Source organism: Myiozetetes cayanensis, unplaced genomic scaffold (genome assembly GCF_022539395.1).
Source record: "Myiozetetes cayanensis isolate MyiCay16 unplaced genomic scaffold, myiCay2020 scf6-25, whole genome shotgun sequence".
NCBI classification, from domain to species: Eukaryota; Metazoa; Chordata; class Aves; order Passeriformes; family Tyrannidae; genus Myiozetetes; species Myiozetetes cayanensis.
In genome coordinates this window covers 9,911,876-9,936,561 of record NW_026087853.1, presented here as the reverse complement: position 1 = coordinate 9,936,561, position 24,686 = coordinate 9,911,876, and the positions used below count along the sequence as shown (strand labels likewise).

Here is a 24,686-nt window from a genome sequence, read left to right as displayed (position 1 = left end):
CTATAACTGTCGGAACAGCAAGTTCTGATGAAGCACCATATAGTACTCTAGAGAGGGAATAAGTGGAAGGTGACAGCGCTATGGCTCTGATCCTTAAGCAATATTTGAAGCTCTTAGACTTCCATAAATGCAAATCCACTACTTATGTTAAACAAGGAGGGAAAAGAGGAAGGGCATCAGGCAGTGGAGACCCTATAATATGACCTGGCAGTCACAGAAGGAAAAGACTTTAAAGGAAAGATTATTTACGAGGTGTAACAATAAATGACATTTCAAAAATTTATAGGACTTAAGTGAAGGTTTTTTGAAGCTTACTTGACATCACTTTATGATGTTGGACTTTAACAGAACAACTAGAGAAGCTGGAGAAGGCAGGAACTTACCTGGGTAATGTATAAGGAGAAAACTGGTTAAAGGGGAGATCTCGAAAAAGGAAATTGGCTGGGAGAAATTTAATGAAGTTTTTCAGGCATGGCTCTAAATGGAGACAATGTTTATAATTTTATTTTTGGAAAATGTTTGTTACAGAAAGTATTGTGTTAGCAAAATCAGTATAAACAAGAATAGAGCATTATGAAGGAAAAATAGAAATGACTTACTAAAAATGGGAAGAGTACAAAGGAATAGAAAGGTTCAACCATTTGGGATTAGTATCAAAATTTTGTCAGGACGTAAGGAAAGTTTGAGAAAAGATGCATATAAAATTAAGGCAAATTTAAGGAAAATGTAAATTTGAAGATTTACATAGAATTTTCCATTTTTGAAATTGAGGTCTTACAGAACAAACTAACTAGAAAAAAATGGTGGAAACTGTTCTTTCAAGCTTTTAAAATTACTCTTGAAATGAAGTGCAAAGTTTTATTATTAACAGAGGTCAAGGCAGAGTAACAACAGTTTCCCCCTCACTACCCTCCATCTTGGTTTATTACTCTGAACATTGTTTAGCTATGAAATTGTAACTATCATCTACAGCTTAATGCTTAAAAAGAAAAATATTAAAGAGATGCTTTTTATGCTGTTGAGCTATTTCTCCATACTTGAGTTTATAAAGAAATAAGCCTAAGCCATTAAAGCACAGTTAAAAAAATTAATAGAGTACAAGTGCACTGCATTTGTTTCCTTGGAAACATTCTATTGCAATTTCTTTCAGATGAGATGCAGTCATTTTATGTTGTATTTAGGAGACCCTAATGAATTTGTCTCTGGATAGCATATAAATATGAAAAAAGGCTGTAGAAATTGGTGGAGCTACTTGCACTTCTGGTTTCTATAGAAACAGCCAATACATTGTCACGTACTGGTGGTATTAGGAAGAACAAGGTAATTAAAATAAGATGATTTATTCAGTGCTTTAGAAAACTAAAGTTGTTCTTCTCAGATAAATCCTTTCAGAATCCATGAACAAGAAGTTCAAAGAAATATGGTGAGGGTATATTTTTACTTGCATAATGGCATTTTTTTTTTTAAATTTTAACATTGAGAGGTCCTTTCTGAGCATGAAGGCACATCTTCTGTATCTGTAGCAGGTAGGTGAGCAGTCCTGCTGTGTTTATTTGGAAGCTTCATGTGGTGGTATTGCAGATCAGAATTGTAGACCCATCTGTGTGTACCATTGCTCCTGGAGCAACTTCTCCTGGAGAGACTGAAATGAACCAGGAATGAAACATGTCTCCTTTTGGGGCGGGAGTATTCAAGTGAGAAGCTGTCAGGAAAGAGCTGTTTTGGTTTCAGCCCATTTCTAGACACATTTTACACCCCCAGCAGTGACCAATATGCTTTTGCAAAAAACAAGAATAGAAAAGCACAAGAAACTTCTTTATCACAATTCCCAGCAATGGTTATCCAGGCGTTTCCAACTTACGGTTTGGGAGCCTCCTGTCTCTCTGTCTTTCATGGATCCCTTTGAGTTTTCGTACTGTGGAATTGGTTGTTCCTGATCTTTTTACATCTGCAACTTCCCATAGCAAGGAACTCAGCTTAAATATGTAGTGGTCAAAGAAGCATCTCGTTCTGTTTTGAAACTGCCTTCTGCCTGTTTGCAGTCCAAAGTCTTACAATGGAAGAAACCATTCACCTTCTCCAAGCTCAGAACTAATTTCTGATTCTTTCAAATTCCTCTCAGTCATCTCATTTCTATGCTAAAAATTCCTTGATTTTGCACTAAAGGGTCTGTGAGTTCCTCACAGAAAAGCCATTCTGTATATTCCTCTATCTTTCCTATATGTGGATTTCACTTCTTATCCTATTTATCTTTATTGTTTTCAGATGGGGGTCAGAGGCATAAATTAGATTTGTCATGGGGTTGTGGTTTTGTTGTGAACACAAAGGTAAAAAGCAAATAGCCCTCTACCTCAAACCTTACTCTCTAGATGGATTGACACAAATGGCTTGCACTGCAATAGTTAAAAAAGCATCTACCTTTTGCAAAAATAACCTTTCTTTTAAGTTAAATGTACTTTTTATTAGTGGTAATGGTGTAGTACTGTTTCACAGAGGAAACTTAAATGAGTCCCCCACTGCATTAATTACCCAACATACCAGTAGGAAGAGGCAGTTCCAAGCCAAAGTATGCAATCTAAAAAGGTAGGACAAGAAGTGGAAGAAAAGGTATGCCCAGGTTTACAGATTGGAAGTCATGGCACTGACTGATTAAGGATTTTTTTTTTTAGTGACCAGCCAGATTGCCTGTAGTCCTATTAGATTTGTTTTGAGACCTCATCTGCTGATGCCCAGGGCAAGGACTATAAAAACCCCACATTTCTGGCATAAAACTTGAGTGGCTTTTTGAAAAGTGCAGAGCACATAGATTACAGGTGACCAGCATAGAGCTGGGGCAAGGAACAGCTTCTGAATTGCTTGCATGGAGACTTTGAGATTTCTTGACAAACAAAATACTAGGCATTGCACCTGCTTTATTGCAGAGAAGTGTTATAGAACACCCATCTGAAATATATACCTTGAATTCAGCATCACAGCACGGTTTCCAAATCACCAGGGCCATAAGAATCTGTTTGAAGCTGATCTAATTTGCTTAAATTACCTCTCTTGTCGAACGCCTGCAGCCATGAACCCTTGCCGTAGTGAAGAAGCTTTGTTATTATGTTGGATTGTGTTGACACCAGAAACTATTAGGCCTTCCTTTGAAATGAATTCTTTTATGTCCAGAAAATGCTTAGATTGAAGAAGTGGACTGTGGTTTTCCAGTGCTTATGGGTGATAAATCTGCAAATAGAAAAAGAGAAGAAGCTGTTATTAACAAACTTAAGCCAGCAGGGTAGGCCAACTGGTGCTTTCCCCAAGTAAATTCCTCAGACATATCATGAATTAATTGTCTAAGGTAAAATAAAGCAGGTTTAATTATGAATACTTTTCTGAGCAGGGATATTGCAATTAGTTATTTTTGAAAGATGTCCTTATGGGGCAGTTTAAATACTATGTATATCTAATTCCTGACTGCTATTCACAGTGTTAGTTTGCTGTTCTCTGAGTCAGTTCTTACTGACTGTGTGGTTTGAAGACTGAACAGCATAGCTTTTCTGAGGTATGTGTCAAACATATAGAAAAAAAAGGTCTTTGGTAGTAACTTTTATAAAGACAGTTTCCTGTTGCAAAGCTAAGATACACAGGTACTTTGGTTAGATATCCTATTAAATAACAGACAAGAAAATATTATTTAATGATTACTAGTGAAAATGTTGAAATTGATAGTGGCAGTTTCTGTAAGAGCCCAACAGGTTATCAACAAAAATTAGAAGCATGTGCACAACTTCACAGTATCTTCTTGTTCCTTACTGAAAGATGTCTGTTGCTCCAAAGACTGTTAAAAATAAGTCCAAAACCTAAACCCTTAACAATACTGGACACAGTGCATGTGTACCTGTGTGTGCACCACAGTGGATGTGCATAAGTACCCACATTTCACAAGTTTGGGGGTTTTTTAGGTGATAAAGACCCAAATAGTATGTCTGTGATTTTCTTCTTTAAAATAGGAAAATGTTAAAGAATCACGGCCATGAATCACCGTTTGGAACTTTGTTGTCATTTAGTGCTCTATGTTGTTGTTCCTCATTTCCCAGCACTAACTGGCCTTTATTTCTGTCTCTGTCTCATTTTCTACACATTGATGCTGCTCTGCACACTGGTATTCCCAACTCTCTGGTTGGGACTTGTCACTTCTCTGAAGGTCTCTTCTTCTGCTGCTGTCCCTACAGCTGTCAGGTTTCTGTATGGTTTTCCATATCTCATTCCAGGCAGCTATTATCTTTTGTGGGTTTTTTTTTAGTTTTGTTTTTGTGGGTTTTTTTTATCATTTTTGCTCCTACAAAATAGCCTAATTTTCTACATTATTAATGAACTATGGACTTCTGTGAAGAAATATCTGTGCAGGGTGATTTCTCCATAGAGAAAGTGGAGGCTATAAATATGGAAATATCCCTTTTGGCTTTACAAAGTTTAATTGCTTTGTATATTACGCAGATTCTGAGGCTGAAAAATCTGATGAGAGCAAGTAACACATTTGTATATTCACTATCTTAAAAATGCAGGCAAGTTGCTGAGAAGTATGCCAGTTTTTTTGAGTTTGCAGGTTTACGTCTTGTTGCTGTTATTCCAGAGTGTGTAGGGTGCTTGCGTGGCTGAGGTTCGTCACCGAACGCAAACATCGTGTTTCTAAACTGTGCGTTTCTCAAAGCCTGTGAAAAGCAGTTGGAGCAGTTGCTGCTGCCACCCTTGTACATGCCGAGACCACAGGAATCAGAGCTGGAAGGGACCTCAGGAGATGAACCAGTAAATCGCTACCCTAAAGCAGGATCAGCTAGTTCTGAACATTTCCCAGCAGTCACAGAATTTTGAGCTTGAGGCAATAATTCAAGAAGTTCTCATACTGTGCTTGATACTTTAAATGATTTTTCTTTTATTGGTGAAAGTATAAAACAGAGGTGTGATCCAGAATATTCCACTGTGATGCCTGAAATTTGTTTGGTTGGTTGTTTTTTTGTTTTGTTTTTGTTTGTTTGTTTGTTTGTTTTAAATGCATGTGCTTATGATATCTGCAAAAGGTCTGGGCCCTGAAGTCACTAGTTCCTGGAGATGCTAGGGGTGTAAGGTAGGCACTGAAATGCCTCACAAAGTTAGGAGTCAGTATAATGCTTCAAGCACTTTCTCTGCTCTATTGGCTTTTCTAGTGATATTAGAAGAAGGACTAACCCCTGAACACCCCGTCAGAAGCGCAGGCTGCTATATTTTAGCTATCTTTGAGAGAGAGACTTAGATATTAATAACCAGGAGTCTTCCAGTGTCCTAGTTTCAAGGATCACCATATTCAGAGAGATGATGTGCTTTGATCTGGCCACTTGCCTTGAAGTTTTTCTTCACTAGAGGCAAATGAGAGAAAAAAGAAAGCAAAAGTATTGATTTGCAAAATTCAAATTAGACAACATAGATACAGAATTTCATGAAGGAAGATGGAAAGAAAGGAAATTCAAATTGTTCATGTGTTCCTTAGAATAGTTCAAAATATGTCTTAATTTTAAGGTCCATCTTACAGGCTGTTAAAATATTCAGAATCTTGTGGCTGAGTAGCCATTTCTGCATGGATCTAATCCACTTTTTGTGTACAATCAGAATCTCCCCATGAGTAACTTGTACCCATTACCCTTCCTCTTTTCCATGTAACTCTTTGTAAAAAGGGAATCTCCATCATCTGTGTAGCCATCCTTTAAATACTGGAACATGGTTATAAGGTCTCTCCTAAGCCTTCTTTTCTCAAGGCTGAACAAGCCCGGTTCTCTCTGTGTTTCCTCATATATCTGCTGCCCAGTCCTTTGATCGTCTTTGTTATCCTTCTCTGATTCCTCTCCAACCTGTTGACATGTCTTTTGCATTATAGAGGGAACAAAACTGAACACAGTGTTCCAGGTGTGGCTTGACAAGATCTGATTAGTGGGACAATGACTCCTTTATCTCTACTAGAGATGCCCTTGTTGATACCAAGCAGCATCCAGTTGGCTTTGTCTGCTGCAGCTCCACACTGTTCACTCATGTTGAGCTTGTTGGCCATGAGGACCCCCAGGTCCCTTTCCACAGAGCTGCTCCCCAGCCACACAGCATGTGCCACGCTCCTGGATTATATTTTCCCATGTGCAAGACCTTACAGTTGTCCTTGTTGCACTTCATAAGGCTCTTGTTAGCCCACTCTTCCAGCCTATCCAAGTCTTCCTGCAGGGTGACTCTCCTTTTTGAACTGTCCACTTCCCCACTCAGTTTGGTATCATTAGCAAACTATGTCAGGGTACACTTGATCCCCTCTTCCAGATCACTTAGGAAGATATTGAACAGCAATGGGCCCAATATCAATCCCTGAGGGACCTTACTTGTGGCAGGTTACCAGTTTGAAAGGAGCAATTTAGCACCATCCTCTGGGTGCTGCGTGTCAGCCAGGGCCTCACCCATAGCACGGACCATTTGTCTAGACCACAACAACATCAGTTTCTCTAGGAGGAGGCAGTGGGAAACTGTATCGAAATCCTTGGAGAAATGAAGGTAGTCAATGTCTGCTGCTCACCCCACATCAGCTGAGCAGGTTACTTTGTTGTTGAGCATGATTTGCCCTTGGTGAATTCACGTTTGAGTTCACACTGCCTTGGAGACGATACTTCTGATATTGATGCAGAGGCGTGCGATAGGGCTCCCACAAACATGGAGCATGACTCCTGCTTCTCTTTTTCCCCACCTCTCTTTGTCAAACAGCCTATAGCCACCCATTGTGATCCTTCAGTCATGTGATCTGTCTCACCATGTTTCAGTTATTCCTGTGATACCACTGCTTTCTGTGCACAGAGCTCCAGTTCCTCCTGGTTGTTCCCAGGCTGTGTGCCTTGGTAAACATACACTTGAGGTGGCTGGTCTTCTGGTTCTCATGTTGGGAGGCAGCTAAAGGACATTTGTTGCTGCTCTGGTTGGCCTGGCTTATTCCCCAGCTGATTGCAATTATGTGTTTTGATTCTCTGATTCCCCTGAGTTCCTCAGTTTAAAGCCCAGCTCACCAAGTTGGCCAGTTTGCTGCCAAAGATTCTTTTGCCTCTGCTAGGGAATCAAGAAGAGTTCATAATCCCTACCTTGTGTAGACCCAGCATCACAACTTTGGGTTGTCTAGAGATCTTTCTGGATCTGTTATTCCTTGGTAATTTACAACAGAATCTTCTATATATATATATAAATATAATATGTAAATTGTACAAACTGATACTTTTAAAAATCTCATTTAATTTTCCTGTATGTTGACTCTTTTTATACATCGACCAGGCTATTTAATGCACTAGTACTTCAACATTTTAAATCTAGTTACTTTTTCATATTTTAAAATAATATATAATTTAATGGAGGTAGTTATTAATACAAAGATGGAAAACATAGGTTATAATAGGTTTTAAAGTTCTAATCTGTCAAAAAATAACAAACTCTTTTTTCCAATAGGTGTTAAGAGTGTACAAAGCTGCAGTACAACAGACTTTGGATGTACTCTTTCTCCCTGAAGGAAGAGAGTTTCTTACAAGCACAGATGCAGTAAGCCGGGACTCAGCTGATCGTACCATCATTGCATGGGATTTCCAAAGTGCTGCAAAAATCTCCAACCAGATTTTTCATGTGAGATTAACAACTAGTATGGTTTGGGTCATATTTTAGTATTTCATACTTGTCAGTGTAGTAAAAAAACCCTTTTGATTTTCAATAAGATCATCATATGATATATAAGATGCTCTTAATTTAAGTTGATGACTTGCTTTGTTTTCGCATGTTGAACTTAATTGTTCCTAAAAAATGACCTTGAAGACTGAGAGGTCTCCTTGTGTTTAAAATATTTACATTTCAGTGTTAATTCACTGACATCTGAGCTATATTTAGACAAGGACTCCGCAGTGTCATTTTAGTTTGCCAGTGGTGCATGGCAGGAGTTGCTATAGTGCCACGTTTCTTTTCCCACACTTTTTCATACATTTTTCATCAGCTGCACTGAGGGCTATTGAGAAACTGAATTTAATATTCACATAGTAATAGCAACCTGATACATGCATACAGATACCTAGTACAGCATAATCACAGAGGCAAAATTTGTATTTATCAGTGCGGGTGCAGTGTTTCTCTCAGTCAGCTATCCAAGCAAGACATTTAATGGACTAAATTGTCTAGAAAGACTGACAGCTTCAAAGGAGATTACCAAGGAAGTTAATAGATAATTTCCACTCCCTGGGTCTTTCTTGAAAACCCAAGTCTAATATCGTATGTAATATAATATGATTGGATTGTATATAGATGCTTTTTGGCTGAAATGAACAGTTCTCTGCTGACAAGGACATGTAGTTGATGATTAAATGGGATTGTTTCATGTTTAATTTCCATAGTTATGTCTTTGGACCTATCATCATCTTAATAGTAAGAAAAAAATCCAACTGTGAATATATAAATTACAGACCAGACAGGTTCAGTATCAAGGAACAACAAATAAACAAATAAACACTCCTTCCCTCTCCCCCGCCTCATGAATACAGCATCTCTGAAATGGACTTCTCACCTACTCCCCCCCCTCTTTTCTGCACTGTGAATAAACAAAGCTTGGTAGTGATTTTGAACACTCTGCTTCATTTTTCTGAATTTCACCTTTGAGGTGAAATCTCTCCAAACAGGTTAGATCCCAACAGGACTTGATCTATTGCATTAACAAATGAATAGTTAAGAGCTCTATAATAATCCATTACTTCAGCATCGCCAGCATAACAGCACAGTGCTCCTGCAGATTGCATCGTGCTTTCTGATCTCATACTGTTAGACCCAGTTTCTTCCTGGAAACACGTAGTGTTTTTTGCCCAATACCTTATAGTACCCAGGACTTCCTTACCAGTCCTTCACTTCCAAATCACACTACAAAAACAGGCTGATGGAGTCCCCATACAGAGTTCTGAAAGTAATCTTAATTCAGTCTTAAATAGAAACTCTAGAGTAAAACCAAGTCTTATTAACTACTGCAGATATTTATGAATTTACAGCCAGCAGCAGCCTACATTACTGTCATAAGGAGGCTAATAATGATCCTTTTTATTCTTTTTTTTATAAGAATGTGGTGAGGAAAGATGTCTCTTTCAGTGAGGTATTTTATGTTCCTGTCAGTGTGGCCAGAATTGAGAGGATGGAGGATTTGAGAACTGTACAAAGTAGCATGGAAAGCAGAGTATGACTGTGGAGGAAGGGATATGGGAGAAGAGGATTCACTTTCACATTCAAACTTTGATTTTCCTTGGCAGGAAGAGGATGATTGAGAACCATCTGGTTGGAATTATCTTTCTTAAGTTGTTCTGCAGTATAATTATGGTTTAGAGAGATATGGGATTTTGGTCAATATCTAGGGAATTGAGGTAGAGATTTAATTTAGCATTTGTCTTAATGGAAGACTTTCAGTGGTTTGTAATGAGTTAAGTAACTTTATATAATGTATGCTATGGAAAGGACTTCTGTATACTTTGTCTTTTATGGGCTCTCAAATATGTCAAAAGATAACTTGAATCATTTGAGCAAATATTTTGTTTCATACAACAAAACCTTCTTTAAAATTATTTTCAGGAGCGTTACACTTGCCCAAGTCTGTCTCTGCACCCAAAAGAGTCTGTGTTTGTTGCTCAGACAAACGGGAACTACATGGCTTTGTTTTCTGCGCAGCGACCGTACCGGATCAACAAAAAGAAAAGATATGAAGGACATAAGGTATCCTTCTTCATCAGGAACTCAGTATCCAAGTTGAAAAGGAAGATAGATAGCAAAGTACCTCTGCTTCTAGTAGTAGTATATGTCTAATAGTACCTATGTCTTCTAATAGTGTTTTATTATAAATCAGTGATAGATATTAATTGGCTTCATTTGCTTTCCTGTGTGCCAGTATACTTTGAATCATATGTACTCTGAAGAAAATAGTTATTACAAGACTTTATGAATGCTTAATAGCTTGATTAAATATGTTTGTAGTATAGCTGTGTCTTAATAAACACCTGGAGAAGTCTTTAGTGTATATTTATTTAAAGATATATTTTTTGGTACTATATTAATTTTCAGTATACAACAATTAACTTTTCTAATCAGCATCAAGAGTTACACTGTTATTGATTTTCACAGGTGGAAGGATTTGCAGTGGGCTGTGAATTTTCTCCAGATGGAACACTTTTGGTGACAGGAAGTTCAGATGGCAAAGTGTTTTTCTACAACTATCATACTTCTAGGATTATTCGCACTTTGTCTGCACATAAAGAAGCTTGTGTGAGTGCAATATTTCACCCAGTCTTGCCATCACTCCTTGCAACCTGTGACTGGGCTGGAGAAATCAAGATCTGGCAATAACAAGGAGGGTTAATTTTCAGGATGTCTTCTGTTAGTCTGTCAAAGGCTTAGGAAATAAACCAGGTTATGCAATGTGAATTTTTGTTGTGTTGTGTTGTAAGCAGGAGAGAGAGTGTTATCTTTTCTTCTATGACCTCTAAGCGTATGCTTTCATAATGTGGTGAAGATGGTCTTGTGGTTAACTACTGAGCACAGAAGTGTTCCTACTCTCTCCCTCAGCCCTGGTGACAAATTTCTGACCCTTTTGTGTCGATCTTCTGGTGCTCATCTAATCCAACCCTGATTTGAGTACTTAAACTTAAGAAAATTACTACTCTTATTATGTTATCTTTTTAATGCAATTTATTAAACCAGGTTTTGTCATAGAATCATGGAATCATTTACGTTGGAAAAGGCCTTTAAAATCATCAAGTCCAAATCTTAACCCAGCACTGCCAAGTCCACCACTAAATCACATTTCAAAGTGTCACATCTACACATCTTTTAAACATCTCCAGAGATGGTGACTCAACCACTTGCCTGGGCAGCCTGTTCAACCTAACAACTCTTTTGCTGAAGAAATTTTTTCTACTATCCAATCTAAACTGCCGCTGTCGCAACTTGAGGCTGGTTGCTCTTGTCCTCATCAAAAGTTGAAGACACGCTATTTAACAGAGGATGATGTTCAGATCAATTATTGCCTGTTTCATCTTCCTGGGATTTCCTGGGATTTTTTACTCACTACTATAAGCTAGTTTAGCTCCCTGACCTGATCACTGAAGGGTTAGAGTAGCAATACTTCTGAGCACAAGGAAGGGGTAAGATCATAGGGCAGGCGGAACTGCTTTTTCTAGATATGGTTTGTCTCTTACTGGCTCAACTTACTGTAAAATGCCATCTGAGGGTTTCAGAAAAAGGTGTGATAGAGAATTTGAACCAAATATAGAAGTCAATATATTTGTGTTTTTGAAATCCTGATGTCTAAACTTGAATGTACTACTGTATATAAATAGAATGAAACTATGTGCAAATATTTTTGAGGAACAATAAACTTCTTTTTTATACATTATGTATCTATTCACTAGTTTACTCCCATTATTCTTGACAAGTTAGTACAGAAAACTATAGTGGAATTGATGCTTAGGGGGGAAACAACATTACACTAATTTATTGTAAACACATATGCATTTCTCCATACTTATTGATGTCACTTAGACACAGAAAATTGTCATCATATTATTCAGTGCAAGGGATGGTTTTTTGACATTCAGACAGGAGCTTGGCAATTCTGCAACAAATAGAAAGTTCATTAGGCCTTCATTGTGTATTTACATATATATAGATTGTTTGTAAGTGTAAGATTGTGTTCCCTGCACTGGTATTGCTTGGTTCTAGAAAATATTTTATATGCATGTGTATGTTTGTCTATGAAAAAAAAAAGTCTATACATCACAGAAACCATACATATTCCTAACCTTGACTCCCTGTAAACATGTGCACCTTGTAGTGAGTGCTATATGCATGGCTTAAGTTTCGTCTGGTTAGTCTGTAAAGGCATTTTAACATCCACAGGGTAATTGGATTGAGTAAATTGTCTCTGTCGTGGGACCCAGAAGCCATGTACAGGAACAACTTTTCCATCCTTTTATTCTTCTGATTTTTTTCTTATTGCCACAAGTGCAGGGGGTTTCTATCTGTTTTTCACATGCTCGGTTAAAAAAGCTTTTTCAGAGAAAAATTTACAGAACGCTCATGTAAATGGCAGATTTTAATTAATTAATGAGCAAAATGTGATCCAATGGTTTGGAGTTCCTTATTGCTTGTAGTAAGAGATAAGCCTATAGCAAGACTGCAAATCCAGTTGTATTGTTTGAAGTCTGGACCACGATATTGTGGCTGCATAGTTTTAATCATCTTATCAACAGTTATGGTGAGTCTTAACACAGGACATTAAATTTAAGTGAACTGTGCAATGCAGCAAAAGCAATTTTTTTTTATTTCCCCAGACTGTCCTTAATTTCTTGCTTCCTTGTTCAGCAATTAGGTGTTTGACAGGAGCCTGAATTCTGCACTTCTCTTGACTCTGCCTCTAGTGTGCAAGTCAGCTGTACCTTTAAATGAAAACTGGTTTGGTGATTTTGAGTGTCATGGTTTTGCCCAACCGGCTAGTCCCTGGGGCTGAGGATGGTTTTGTCCAGGTGGATTTCCAGACAAAAAGGCCAATCAAAACTCTTAGTGACGCCTTTGCTAATTACATATTTAAGAAAACGGAAGAGAAGGCTTATTGCGCAGTTGAAATTAGGAGCAGCAGCCATGTAGGAGAGGCAGCAGTGGGCCAAGGCCTCCTCCTCCCCTGGCTTGGGCTGGGGGCAGGTGCGGCACTGAAGCCCCTCTTCTCTCTTGTAAGAGAGTGAATCAAAAAACTTTAGAGAAGGACTGACTGCTTGGACAAGAAACACTGCAGAAGAAATTCCAGCAAAGAGATAACGAAGTGTCCAAGGTCGAAGCTGGCAGCTGCAGGAGAGAGAAGAAAAGTACGAAGGGGGACCTGTTTCTCCCCCCTTTCACTCTCTCCCTTCAGCAGGGCAAAGTCTAAAAAAAAATAATCCCTGCCACCTGCAGAAGTTTGTTGGGGTGAGGAGACCCCATTTTGCTCGTGGAGGAGCCTACACTAGAGTAAGTTGCATGAGGAAGCCGAGACTTCATGAAAAGGACTGAGATAAGGCAGAGTCCTGTTGAAGATTTGTGACCCTAGAAAGGACGAGGCTTACACTGGAGAAGATGGCTTGGATAAGCTTGGGATCTCAGTGAGAGATCCATGCTGCTAGTGCTGGAGATTTGTGACCTAGAGAGAAACGAGACCTACGCTGGAGCAGAAAATGGCTTGGGTAGGGATGTTGGGATCCATGCTGGACCCATGCTGGAGAGGTCTATCAAGGACTATTCTCCCGTGGGGAGGGACCTCCACAGTGAAACAGGGGGGACTCATAAACCATTATCCCCTGTAACCCTGTGGAAGAAGATCCATGGTAGGCAAGTGTCCCCTTGCAAGACCATGGAAGAAAAAACCTTCAGAGCCTGGGTAACCCCCAGCCTCCGGTCTTAGCCTAGGACAGGGGGTTGGCCCAGCCCTGGAGGCCGACACAGAGCAAGAGAGAAAAAGAAAGAATTCCAACTGCGACCAGAGTGCTGCAGAGTTATTGAAGAGACCTGCAGCTCCGAGAATGGAGAAAGAAACTGCTTTTCCTCCTTAGACTGATAAAAAGGGGGGAGAAGTATTTTCTGTAAATACATAGTACTTAAGTAGAATTGTTGTAGATACAGTTCTTTAGTTTTAGCTTGTTAGTAATAAATGTTAATATTATTTTCCTAAATCAGGTCTCTTTTGTCTGCATAAACCTTCTCTCAACTAATAGTAATTGTCTGGGGGATGTGAAAGCAAATTGACCCAGAGCACTGAGTTATTGCTAATTCGAGTTGTGGGATCTTCATAAATGTCAGAAGGAGATGAGCTGGAAGTGAAGTAGTTGTTGGCACAATCTGGGGCAGGCAGAATCCCAGCTGCATAGAACTGGCTCTGTGTCCTTCCCTACAAGTGTTTTAGTTCAAAATGTGCTGTTGTCATTTTAAAACCTCAGGCAGCCAGGTCTGTCTATATGAAGGATGGGCAGCCCTGTAGTTGTTCCTGTTGCATCTTGGTATCTCCATAGGAGATTATCTGTTATTTTATTACATACAGAGTTGAGAAGGGCCTCTGAAATAAATGTGAGTTCACGGTGGAAATGCCTTATTGGATGAAACCTGAGCTTATGTGAACACTGCTCTATACTGAAGAAGCTCTCAGCACCTTCAGCCTCAGCTGAGAGCATGTCTGTTTAGAGGAAATGTCCTGGGAGAGTAGTACTTGGGAATCATTGCACATATTGCTTAGAAAAGTAACTGCATTTTATAAGATTGCCCTTGTTGCTGCTTAAGTTCCACTTGTGTGCTGAGGCATGATTCTGGTGTCTAGCACTTATGGCTTCTGAAATTATCTTGAAAGTATAAGTTTTAGACTGTTTGGTGGTGGAGAGGGAGGGAAAAGCTTAAATTTGATTAAAGGCAGTAGACAAAAGTGAAAGAAACTTGAAACTTTATAACCTTAAAGAATATTAAAATTAGAATTGCATTTGTGTCAGATTTCCAAGATGGCTGGAGTTTAATTACTTATGAGATCCAGCCAAAGGTTTTATAATGCAATGAAATTATTTTCACAGCATTATCTTGTTAAAATATCTTTCTAATATAAGAGTGATTAAGACACAGACTGAAATTTAGTCATTGGAAATATTTTAGAATGGTAGTGTCAATTAAGTTTTCGCTATGATTCAAAGACAAATTCTTCCTTGTTATCTTATGTAATGAACTGTAATCAAAAAATATCCACATTACTCCATCATTCTGCAATTATCAAATACTGTTTGGGCTGCAAACAAGGATTATTACGGTCAGATGGAGCTTTTAGAATGTAATGAATTGTTGGTTAATTAATTTTATTCATAAAATTGTAATCTAGAAATTCTTGAATCTTGCTTTAGGAGCAGTTCTTTTAGCTTTATTTAGAGCTCTCTAGGGCATCATCTGTTAGAGCCAAGGCAGAGATCTCCAGCATTTTGAAATAGTCTAGACTGTGTAGATAAACAAGCCAGATTAATATTAATCTATTTTATACTGTACCAAAAAGTAATAATGCCAATCTCTACCACTTTATTATTTGCTACTGGAGCGTTATTAATTTGGAGTGTCAGAGGATGCAAGCTATTCAACTGTCTTTATCTCAAAAACCTGCTAATTAGGAGACAGCTATTAGAATCGTGTTCACTCAGCTGAAATAGTGTTGGTGAGTCACTCTATATTTCAGCTATAGGCCTCGTCATGAAGATAAGGCGTGGCATTACAATTGGATGACTCTTTCGAAAGGAGACAGGCAAATGTAAAGCTACAAGACTGTGGCAGAACAGAACAAAACAGGAAGATTTGGGGATCTCACGTTTCCCATTGTCCTTATCTATTGGTTTGGACTGCATTCAACTGAAAATACTTGCTCTGCTTTCTTCAGCTAACTTTGATCTTGTTCTCTTAATCCCAGCTCCTCCTAGCCACTGCTCACATCCTCACCATTTAATTTTCAGGTTTTTTGTCTCTGTTTCAGCACACTGTCTTCTGCATTTAAAGGTATAGTAGTCTATGGGCTTACATTCATCTTCTCTCTCTTTTTTTTTTTTTTTTTTTTACTCTGCTCTGACTTGAGGCTTTCAGGTTTTCATTCCGGCTGTCTTTAGAAGGGTAGGCAGAAATCCCAGATCACTTTGCGCTCCATTCTTGCCTGTTTTCCAGTTTTAATGAGGCTTATTACTTTTGGAGATTCTCTGCTCTTTCTTACCCTCTCTTCTGTCTACTTTTCTTTCTACTTTTGATTATTGCTTTAGTGTCTTGCAGATCCTTTCTATTATATCAGCTGCTACAAGGTTGTACCTTGTCAGGACTGCACTTTTTCCAAGAAAAAACCCAAAAATCCAAACCAAAAAAGTCCCACCCACCAACCCTCAGAGTTGTTGCCACTTACAATGCTTTGGTTCACAAAGCATGCAAACTGCATTTCCCTCAAATGAGCTTAAATGAGGAGATGTGCTGCAGGACCATATTTCACATGTGCCAGCTGGTGGGACTAAACTGGGGATAGTTCAGAGAACTCCCTACTCCCCCAAATGCATGTAGTTTAGATGCTGCAATTTCAAAAGTGAGACAAACTGTACATTACTCCTGTCAGGCCTTACTACTTGCAAATGTAAAGGTAACCTCAGGAGTTTCAAAGAGCCTTTGGCACTTTCCCCTTTCTTTGATAAAGCTCTTGCCCCTCTCTTCGTGACTCACCACTCTGTGCAGAGTGGTCATAGTCTTGATGTTTTCACACTTCAAAGAGTGGAAATGGAGGAAATTAATTTATGAGGGGAAATAAAGCAATTTTAGAGGCGTTTGATCTCCAGTGTCACTAGGACAAGCTGGCCCCTGCCCAGAGCTCGATGAATTCTGCCACGTGTGCAGGATGACTCCCAGCTGGGACAGAGCAGCCTAGTCTGTAATGGGAATGATGGGTCTCTAGATGGGAGTAGGGCTCCCGTTACTGGCTCTAGATGGAGGTTTAGTGGAGCCAAGCTTATCCACCTCCCTTTCCCAGTCCCTGGATATCCTGCACAGGCTTATTTAGAAGGCTACCAGAAAGTACCTAGGTACTGCACAGAAACGATAAAGCTTCATCGTAATGTAATTCTCACTACATTTTCACAATTTTGCATAAGTGCTTCTAAAATCAATCTAAAATCTTTTGTGGGAACACTTTGGAGAAGGTTGAAGTTCACCAATGTTGAAAGTGGACGTTATGGTCCAGACAGTTTCAGCTGTCTCCAGTTTCCATCAGCAGGGCTGCAAAACTCAGGTATCATTCCTAGTTCTGAGGGAGGTTTATGCTGAGAAATTGTTTGAAGTGTGTCCTTAAAGGAGCAACTTATGTAACAGCTTGTGCACAAGTGTACCTTCTCTGGTACAAACCTGGTTTCATTGAGAAAGCAATTTTCTTATGTTCAGATTATTACCACTTACAAGCAAGTGGCAGAGAATTGCGTCAGAATATAATTTAGATATATCTTCACCATGAACTATGTTATTTTTCAAGTCATATTGCATAACTACCTCCTTTGTTGCTTTCCCACTAAGTGATATAAGTAAATTCCAGAGCTCTTCCCCCTCACCTTACATAGGAAATTATTTACATTGAGTACTAGGTAAAGAATGTAATAATTTATATATATATTACAACTCATATACATTATAGCTTTTACTTATATATTATAAAGCAAATGAGTTATTTTGATTTGTTCCCTTTCCTTGTTTTGTTTATCCTTGATAAACAAAGTTCTTGTTTTCAAAGAGAATTTCTTATAAGTCAATCATATCCTCTGCCAGCCTGATTGCAAACTGTGGATTTGCAACTTCGGTATTTGTTTTAATACATACAATTACTTGAAATGGAGAAACCACTTCAAATCATGTACTGCTTTTAGTACAAAAATGAAAATACTTATTATGCTGTTAATATGAAACAGGCAATCTGTGAGCTGTAGATATGCCATAGTCTAAATTTTTGTTGCTGCAGCCTCAAACAGATAATGTTTTGACCAGATATGTAACCTCAGAATCTGGGCAAAAGCCGTGATGTGAAATCTTAATCATGTCCAAAACCTCATCTTTACTTTTCTCAAACATGAGAGATTTTTAAATTGAGATTTTTTAAAAAGAGACTTTTAAAAAATCCTCCTAGGAGATTTTAATACTGGTGAGGGATAAAGACATGGGTTTCCTTCTACAAGTACAAAGGAAGTACCTTCTCCGCTCAGTTTGGGTTCTTCCCTAATTTTTAATGTCTCAAAAACTACATGGCTGTTGGTGAGCACTCAGGTAAATCACACCTAGTGTAAAAAGACACCTGAGTCGTTGCATACTCTACGTAGGATTCATGATATGCAGAGATCTGAATATACAGAGGAATTCTGAGTTCTTTTTAATCAGGTGCCATTTGTGTGTCACAGATCATAAACCAAACACTAATAGCAAGCCCTTCAAATCCTATAGTCCAAGACTCAGTTCTGCAGTACTTTTATGTAGCACTTGGGTCAAGCGTGTGTGTGACTTCCTTCAGTCGTGCACCCGGAGCATGGGAGGAAGGGTGGCAGCACGTAGTGAGAAGCACAGTCCGTGAAAGCTTTGTATCCTAGTAGGAGATTAGGAGGAAAAGGAAGGATGTGCTTGGAGAATGAGTGGCAATGTCAGGTGAAAAATGGTGTAAGGGAAGATAAGTAAATAAAGACTAGATGAGAGCAGAGAGAAATGGATGCGGACAATCCCAAGACATGGGGAGGGAACATGAAGAGTTCAGCACTATTCACAGAGGTGTACACAGCATGGCTGTGTCAGGGAAAGGAATGGGCCTGGCCCTAAAAGTGAGGCCAAATATGAGACATGAATAAAAGGAGTAGGAGGATCTAAGTCTGGGAAGACCTTTAGGTTTCGTGAGCAGTGTCTGCTAGTGAAGGATCTCTTGTGCCCTTGGCTGAGAGGGTGGTTATTTGGGAAGCTCAAATAGGCTGGAAGGTGCAAGCTGAAGTTAGTGAAGCTGGGAAAGGACCTGCCAGCTGAGCACTCCTCTCAGCAGCAGCCTGGCTGGGCTATGGGGTGGCCTGAGAAGAGCCTTCACTTGTCAAAGTCTCCAGCTACCACACCCAGGAGTAACTTCATGGTACTTTTCAGATGGACAAACTTTTCTGCACTCATCCTGTGACCTTGCTAGAGCTGTGAAGCTGCAAGGTGAGACTGGTGACAGCCTCTAGCTAATAAACCTGCCTGCCTCCTGGCTGTATTACTTGCTCAGGCTGCATTGCCATGCTAGGCAGAGCCAAGAGCTTTTCTTTGACCTGTACTGCACCTATCTATAAAAATAAACATAAATTCACTGTAATTTGTGGCTGTGCTTGCAGGACAACCTTGCAGCACTTTAGTTTTGAGTCAGTAACTCTGGCACTGCTATAGCAGTCTGGTCACGGCTGCTTCAGCGACAGGTGAATTGCAAAATTCACCCGAGAAGCTGTGTACTTCCTTGGATAATTGGCATTTTGAGAGCTTTACAGAGAAGGCAGGGGAGAAAATGTGTCATTATTAGAATAAAGACAATGCTTTTGGGATTCCAGCATCTGATATAATTTACATTTGGACCTCTGGTCTCTACTTCAGAAGTGCAATTTTAAATAATCTTTTTATTAATGATGTATACAATGTTTTCCTTGTTTTTCAATATACTAGCTGAACTGCCACATTAATTATGCGCCTTTAGGGATTTTTGCTATTTGGTGCATTCTGAATGCCCTTCAGAGAGAGGCAAGCTTGCAAATGTGAAGTCTGACAAGATTTCTCAGAAGGAATAAGAAATTTCTTCTCTTTTACAATTGCTTATAATAAGTCTCTTTGGTGTAAGTGAACTAAATCCACTGGAATAACAGAAAATGTGTCCTTTTTTTACAAAAGAAAAATGTTACCAGCACATGGGCAAATCAGAAAACTTAAATGATTGCATTTTGGCCAATACTTACGGGTCTTTCATACAAAAATCCTGTGTTTGAATTTGGATGTGATACAAATGAGTCAGTGGAGGTTTACATTAGATATCAGGAAAAGGGTTGTTGGACACTGGAACAGGCTCCCTAGGGAAGTGGTCACAGCACCAAGCCTGATGGGGTTCAAGAAATGTTTGGACAATGTTCTCAGGCAACATGATATGACTCTTGGTGTGTCCTGTGCAGGGCCAGGAGTTGGGCTCGATGGTCCTGATGGGTCCCTTCCAAGTCAGCATATTCTATGATTCTATGAAATATTTTACATGTAAAGTGGCTCTTGGACTTGATGTTCCACCAAATTAAAACTCCTATTTTCCTGTTGAAATCTCTGTTTGGTGGGTCTGGGCCTTGGCACTAGGGAGATTGCTTTGCTGTTCACAGTATGTTTCTGCAGAACACATAACAGGGAGCCCTGAGCCTCCTTTCATCTCCCTTTTCTCTACCCTCCTATTTTCCATATATTTTAAGGCATTACCTTGGGAACTGCAGTCCTAAAAAAAAAAATTGAGGATAATGACCTTTTCATTGTGTTTTAAACTGCCTTTTACTTAGGTATCTATCAAGGGAATCATCGAGAGAAATCATATTCTTCATAATCTGCACTGAGATCTGATGGTATCATTTTTATTTGAGTTAGGAAGCCTAGCTGTACTTAGGTTTCCACCAAACTCCTCTAGTTTAATAAATTCCCATTAGTTTCACATTAATTATTCCTGAACTTGAGATCATCTTGGAAGGTGGCAACTGTATGAGGGAACACAAAATAATTTCATAAGAGAACTTGTCAGAGGAAAATTTTGGCAGTAATTTGACTAAATTACGGAAAAAATATCAATGGACTCTTCAGATACGTTCTAGAGGGATGTTATTTTTCTTCTTAACGTAAGGGCTCATCATTTGCTCCTGAAATTAATAGCTCTGTTTTTATTTTTAGCATTCATAATTAGACATTAATTTGCTCTCTGAACGCTTACATTTCAAATTCTACAATCATTCCCTTTTGAGCAAGCACTGCTCTAAATCTCTGTGAGAAAAATTCCTGACGATTAAGTATATTTGAAGTGTTACGACATGATCTGGGTGATTTATTTTAATGTTCACACGGCACACAGTCTCATCCATGAAGTCACTGTCTGACTGCAGGAATTCCAATGAAGGCTTCCACAGAACATCACTGTACAGGTCTAACCCTCACAACACCCTACTGTAACCTCTTCTTTATGCTTTTAAATATAACTTCGGCAACACATCTCAAGAATTTGTTACAAATTGCCTCATGTTTCCTTTTTATTTTTTTCCCTCTGCTTCTGTTTTCTCTGTTTGTCATTCCCTAATGGCTCCTTAGGACAAGGACTACTGCATTGCTGAATGCCTGTGGTGCACCCTTCCCTTCATGGGCACAACCACAAGGAAACCTGATGCAGGAAGACTTTCAGCCATCAGTTTTATCTGGCTGGTAGAGAACATGTTGAAATGTGGTGGCAGTAGCTGTGGCTATAAAGTTATTAAGTACATACCACAACACAAGCATCACTGATCCCTCTGTTTGGAATGCCATCTTCCATCAAACAAATAATATGATACTTTGTGAAAAAGGCACACATGAAACAAAGTCTTCCAAATTCATGTAGGTGTGGTGCCTAGTTTTCTAGAAACTAGCCTTCAGATCCGGGCAGCTTTTTAGGAACATTTTCCAGTGTTATGGCATGTGCAACCAATGAGATGATAAAATTTGTTTTTTATTTAATACCTCTAGTACCTATTGATGTGTCTAGGACATAGATGGTAGGCTTGAACCTCTTCTGAATTCTCCCTGTAACACTGTAAAGGTAAAAAACATGTTCTTTTTTTATTGGATTGATTGTAGAGCAGGAGGTCCCGAAGTCTTGCTCACAGAACACCGCTTCACAGGAGAAGGCATCAGGGTGAGAAAAGCATAATGCTCTTGCTACTTGTCTCTGTAACTTTTCCAGCTGTGGGATTTCATTTCATGTCCCATGTGCTGGAAAGGTGTGTGCCAGAGTAGTGAACTCTTAACACCAGAGACCCAGCTCTGTCTGAGCCGTGTGTTATGTCTGGAACAGGCAGCTCTCACCTGGCTCCTCACCATCGTGCAGGAGGAAGGGGGAACCAGAGGAATCTGGAAGGTGCAGGTTTGAGTGCTTAGCACTCCCCTGCATCCTCAGGCAGCTGAAATACCCTTGTGATGGCTACAGGGGAGACAGCCTCCACTGAGCTGGCCGCAGGTGTTTGTAATTGAAAGTCTGCTGTATTTGCATGGGATTTCTCAAGCTTACTCTGGAAATTGTTCTTACAAGGTCTTGGAGAATCATGGAAAGGCTTGGGTTGGAAGGGACTTTAAAGATCATCTAATTCCAACTCCCCTGCCATGGATAGGGGCACCTTTCACTAGATCAGGTTGCTCAAGGCCCCATCCAGCCTGGCCTTGAACACTTGCAGGGATGGGGCGTCCACAGCTTCTCTGAGCAAACTGTTCCAGTGCCTCACAACTCACAGAATAAAGAATTTCTTCCTAAAATCTAGTCTAAATCTCTCCTCTTTAAAACCCTTATTCCCTCTTGCCCAAAACCCTTATTCCCTCTTGCCTGATGTCTGTGTGTGCAAAAAGTTACTCTCCCTCTCTTTTATAAGACCCTTTTAAGTACTGGAAGGCTGCACTGAGGTCTCCCCGGACCCTTCTCTTCTCCAGGCTGAATGACCTCTGCTGTCTTAGCCTTTCCTCATAGGAAAGGTACTCCAGCCCTTGGATAATCTCCATGGCAATCCTCTGAATCCACTTTAACGGGTCTGTGTCTTTCTTGTGCTGAGGACTCCAGACTGGAACATAATCACCACTAGTCATGCAGTGTACAGAGTCCCAAACCATAGGCATGCAGTGAGGTGTTTATTTACAACGCATTTAACCAAAATACATTTTTGACCCATCTAAGCCGTGACAAAATTGTTCCTTTGTGGAAATGCTGGGAAGCAGAAGAAAGCTGGTACTGGGAGAAGGAAAGCAAAGTGCTATACACTTTTGTACTGTTTTCAGGAAGTGTTTTGAACACTTTAGTGCCGTAAATAAAAGAACTAGAGCTAATGGGTTGCCTTGCACCTTTGTCATGAAGAGGGAAATAATAAGCAGATCTCATACTCCAGGAGGCTGAACACATCAGATGTCAGCCTGACATAATGACATGTCTGCTGTGGGCTGCATGAGAACCGCTCTGTAACTGGCAACCGTCTGAGTCAGGACTGCCTTCTGCAAGGGGAGCAACATTTCAGGGCAATGAGTTCCTCATCTTTCAAGGAATTATGCTGCTTAATAGACACATTTGTTCCACACTGTAATGTTATTGTACAGTTTTCTGGACTGACTATTTTCTGTCTTTAAATTAGGCTTTTATTTTTGTATTAGCAGCCTGCTAGTGGCTGGGGTAAGAAGCGTGCACCTTGCTTTTGTGATGCAGCCAATTCACTTCTCAGGTTTCAGAACAATTACTCTTGCTGTAAGGCTGAAACTCATCTAAATTATAAGAAAATGTTTTTAATGGAAAGTAAATTGTCATAATATAAAAATATATATATGTATAATATAAGTATTGGGAATAATACATGTACATTTTTGAGTTTTATGGTAGAAAATATCTTCCTCCTATTAAGGATGTGAGCCCAGCAAAAAATCTCTATATTTTTCTAGGCAAACAATCTAACACAGCAGTCCAATGGAAAATCACTTGTTAAATAGAATTCAGAGCAGGTTGCTGTAGCTACTGGGAGGGTTATGCTGACAAGGATCAAGATTAGTAGTTTATCTACAGCTTGTATTCTAATTTGTCTAAATTCCTAAAAAATATTGATGTGATTCAGTTGTGTAAGTCAATTAAATGTGACATTCCACAGCCAGAGAGCACAGTCTGTGTATCTTCAGTAGGCTTAAAATGAGCCCTAAAGCCGTTGTAAGGCTTGGTCTATGGGAAGTCTCTAGAATGGCTAGAGGCATGAATTGAATGTACTGTAAATAAACTATGGCATGAAAACTTTCACTAGTGCCCAGGGAAGAGAGAAAATGCTGATGAATGTTGAAACCATAACATTTGAATGCAGTGCGTAGCTCCTGCCTGACACACATAGGGCTGGAGCAGAGAAAAATTGATTAATTCAGCCAGCACAGTGAGGGAGAAGCCTAACTCTGACACTACCATTAATTAGGAAAAATTTTGACAGGTAAGTCAAGTTATGCTATATGTGTTTTTTCATTATTGTTCCACATTTCCAAGGAGCTGCTGCCCTGGTGCCTGCTCTGCAGAGGTGGGGCTGTGATATCAGCGGACACAAAGATTTTCTCAGGTCTGCCCTGTGAGCCCACAGAAAAACAGAACTGATCCTCTCCTGATTTCCAGCCTATATTGTTTGGACAATGGGTAGCAGGCTCAGTAATAATGGAAAAACTAACCATAGCCTGCATCCTGAGGGTCTGGGAGGTCCGAGGGTTTGGCTGCTATTTTCTCTCTTACTCTCTGATGTCTCTCTCACTTCATTCTGTTATCTGTTACTTGCTGCTGTACAATCCTAGGCTAAGATTGTGTACCCCAAGACATGAAATAGAAACACACCTCTTTAGTGCTCTTACCTTATTTTTTACCTCCCTGCCCCCTCCCCAAGCATTCACAGCTGTCCAGTCCCTTGCACTATGCATGCCACAAATGTCAAAGCCTGCCTAGGCAGCCCATGGAATCACCATCACTGGTGTAACGAGAAAATGTTGCTGTGAGGAATACAACTATTATTACAGCATCTGTATAGCAACTGAGAGCCTTACAGGCATTATCCAAGATTTGTACTGGTGTAAATAGGACAAAAATCTGACTGTCACCAGCCTCTGAAAGAGCTGCTGAAAAACAGACTTTGCTGGTTGCCATCTGTCAGCAATATTACAGTCATGGGGCTTCTTGCCAGTTATCCACCTGCTGCAGAGAGCAAGCGTGCTCTGCAATGAAGTGGGTGGCTCTGGAAAGCCTTCTCAGGTGAGGGATATTTTCTTGTCACCTCCTTAACAGCTATACTAGTCCAGTCTGATGGGCTCTCTGAACAATCCTGCCTCTTTGAAGCCTTCCCTGTTTT

The 24,686-nt window shown here is 39.6% G+C and overlaps 1 protein-coding gene across 2 annotated transcripts in view; it reads left to right on the top strand.

The window, feature by feature from the left end:
* The window catches only part of WDR25 (WD repeat domain 25), a 63,936-nt gene extending 50,203 nt beyond the window's left edge, over window positions 1–13,733 (top strand). For both annotated transcript variants that reach the window (XM_050336083.1, XM_050336082.1), the window contains exons 5-7: window positions 7,474–7,644; window positions 9,613–9,753; window positions 10,159–13,733. In XM_050336083.1, coding sequence (XP_050192040.1) covers window positions 7,474–7,644; window positions 9,613–9,753; window positions 10,159–10,380 — 534 coding nt within the window. In that variant the 3' untranslated portion in view covers window positions 10,381–13,733. The remainder of the gene's footprint in view (window positions 1–7,473; window positions 7,645–9,612; window positions 9,754–10,158) is intronic.
* Window positions 13,734–24,686: the final 10,953 nt, after the last annotated feature.